The sequence below is a fragment of the Impatiens glandulifera genome, chromosome 5 (assembly GCF_907164915.1).
Source record: "Impatiens glandulifera chromosome 5, dImpGla2.1, whole genome shotgun sequence".
Taxonomy (NCBI): domain Eukaryota; kingdom Viridiplantae; phylum Streptophyta; class Magnoliopsida; order Ericales; family Balsaminaceae; genus Impatiens; species Impatiens glandulifera.
The window spans coordinates 35,988,019-35,991,138 of NC_061866.1; the positions used below are offsets into that span (position 1 = coordinate 35,988,019).

At 25.3% G+C, this 3,120-nt stretch overlaps 1 protein-coding gene across 1 annotated transcript; it reads right to left on the bottom strand.

Annotated features, from left to right (window-relative positions):
* Positions 1–2,256: 2,256 nt before the first annotated feature.
* On the bottom strand, positions 2,257–2,827 carry LOC124940283 (non-specific lipid-transfer protein 2-like). The gene has a single exon (XM_047480790.1). It carries the CDS (start codon positions 2,797–2,799, stop codon positions 2,497–2,499), a length of 303 nt encoding a protein of 100 aa, XP_047336746.1. The 5' UTR covers positions 2,800–2,827; the 3' UTR covers positions 2,257–2,496.
* Positions 2,828–3,120: the final 293 nt, after the last annotated feature.

The following is a 3,120-nucleotide window of genomic DNA, read 5'->3' on the forward strand; positions in this document are numbered from 1 at the left end:
AATACCATGAAATCTTTTGTTTCTTTGAGTTAGGGTTTAGAACCCAAGATAAGGAAAAGAGGATTGAAGATTGAGAGTAAAAATCACCGACCCTTTCATTAGTAAAAATCCCATTTATAAAGGGGATAAAGTCACAATAGTCCTTGAACTTTTATTAATACATAAAAAAACACATCAAACTTTCTAAGCACTTATTTTATAATTCTTACAAAGATCAAGATGTTCATTAAGATAACTCTGTTTAAGTTGAGAAATTTGATTGAGTTCTTTTACTAAAGCTTCATGGGAGGACTGAATCGCCTCGTAGTTGTAAGGAAACTTAGCCGCCTGAAGTTCAGCGGAACCGGATTTAACCAACGAAATGGTAGCGAGGAATTTAACTGCAAAAGCTTCCATGAAAACCTTATTGTGGCCTTAGATCCATGGAAATCGAATAAGAATTATCGAGTTTAGAATATTGTTTGATCTTGCTGGGGGTTTTGAAATTGAAAAGTCTTATTTTTTAAGGGATGAACTGGGTTTATTAGAAGAGGTCTCTTATTAGAACCCATAGATGAAAGCATGAATATCTTAATTGATTGGATCATGAAAACATGAATATATGAATACAAGCAAATTGGTTTTCCAATATGATATTCTCAACTCGCCCCACTCTCCACTCTTTCGTTCACTTTCAAAATTATTTATTTATCCTATTATTTTTATATATTTATTTTTCTTATTTTATTTATTTAATATAAAATATAAAATATTATTTTTTTTATATTATATTTGTTTAAAATATATAAAAGATTGAAGTGTGTCTTAATTTAATAAAATATAAATATTTAATATTTTATTATATTAATTATATATATATATATATTAAAATACTTATAAAAAATAATAGGTGAATGATTTTATTTTTTTTATAAATAAAATTATCTATCAAATAAAGTTTTTAAAATATTATATATTAATAATTAGTTAAATATAATGTTTTACTTAATAATATTATATATTAATAATTAGTCAGCATAATATTTTTACCCTAGTTGGAATTAGCAAAATCAAATCTAAATAACTAATCTCTTTTTTTTTCTTTTTTTTTTTTTTTAACTCATCGAATAATCAAATATACTTTTAACATGAATAACCACAATCTCCAACAACAAATAACGATTAAAATTTGTATTTTTATATTTTTATTTAGTATTTTTTTCCTATTATTACATGTACTCTTTTCTAAACCGTACACTTAATATATTATTAAGTAAAATATTATATTTAATTTGACTCATTATTAATATATAATATATTAAAGACTTTATCTTATTTATTTGATAGATAATTTTATTTATATAAAAAATTGAATCATTCACACACTTAAATATTTAATATATTTTAAATAATTATAATATAAAAATAATAATATTTTATATTTTTAATTAAATAAATAAAGTAGAAAAAAATATTAAAAATAATTAATTAATTAATTATATTTAATGACAAAAAAAACTTATTAATAAAATAAAATAAATAAAATAAGAAAAGTAAATATATAAAAATGATAAAGATAAATAAGTAATTTTGAAGTTAAATGAGCAATGGAACCAAAGATGGAAATATCATATGGAGTGGGAAAAGCACCTCCCGTCTAAAATAATGAGAGAAAAAAATGTGGCTCTTATGAGAGAGAAGACTCACACGACAAGTCTATCTTTTTCTCTAATTTATATAAAAAATAATAATATAAAATTATAGTCATCCATTTGTAAGATAAAAAGTTAATTCCAACTTAATTTTGTTCTAAGTTAAAAAATTTGTCTTGCATAAATAAAATTTTATAACTTAAATAACAAATTTAACACTTTCAATTTCAATCCAATTTGTACATAAAATTGACATTATTTTCATAATAATATAATTTATAATTTTCCTTTTAAATACTTGCAGTTTCTCTTTTTTTTTTCTTATATTTTGAATGTCACTATCTTTTTTTTCTTATATTTTGAATGTCACACCATCTTTTTTTTAATTTTATATATATATTTTTTTATTTAACCATGATTTTTTGTTTACTAATAAACCAACTAAATTGAAATTTGTGTATTTGTCAGAGTATAAATCTAGTTATAAAATTGGTTACTTTTAAAAATAAAACAAAAAGAAAAAGATAAAAGAAAGATGTGACAATATGAATATTCTCACATACATCAAACACAACAAACTTTGACAAAATAAAAATCAACACTGTTCTTGCATAAAAGAAAAGTATAATGAAAAGAAAAAAACTTTATTTAGGGCTTGATGATTTATTTAGTTTAATGAGATTATTCAATACACATGAGAAACCTTTTATAATATTGATCAATTCTCAAACTTTCCAACACATAGATCTCTTACAGAAAAGAGATAGATCAGAAGGATGAGAAGATAATTATTAATTTGTAAACATAAATATTTTAAAAACCAAGATCTATAGAGTATAGACAACACATGATATAAGGGGTGTGGTTAGCCGCAGTTTGGGATCGGAACACGACAGAGGGTAGAGACCCGTAAAGCGCCGGGAGAAGTAACATAAGGTCTGAGATTTGGGTCTCTTATATAGCCACACAGGCAAGGCCTTTGCTCACGAAGCTTGCTGCAGCATTGACTTGACGGAGCCTGATTTGAGGTTATGGCGCCCAGGCAAGGGCTCAGTTCTGTAGCAGAGCATGTCACCGCCTCCGCCACCGGCAGTACCTTCGCCGCAGCCACCGTCAGGACCACCACCACCAACAACAACATGCTGGAACTGACCGAGAGACCCTTCATTATTAATTATTACTTTAATTATGTTTGGATGGGTTGGTGAACTTATTTAATGATTGTAGCTCTCATTTATAGAGAAAGATCAAATACATGTTAGGGGTTGTTTGGTTTATTTTACTAGTTAAAGAAATTTTGTGCATGTTTTTTTTATCATTATAATAATGTATTATTATTCCATTAAGTCAAAATTTCTGCCCCACCATTACTCGATTAGTCAACATAACTTTCACGGTGGGACTCACTAAATATATATATATATATATTGAATAAAAGTATTTATTTTACTAGCACATTATTGCAATGTTATAATCTATTATCTTAAAT

Bases quoted from the DNA above. Each gene is read 5' to 3' on its own strand.
- LOC124940283 (XM_047480790.1), bottom strand. From the start codon at position 2,799: ATGAAGGGTCTCTCGGTCAGTTCCAGCATGTTGTTGTTGGTGGTGGTG.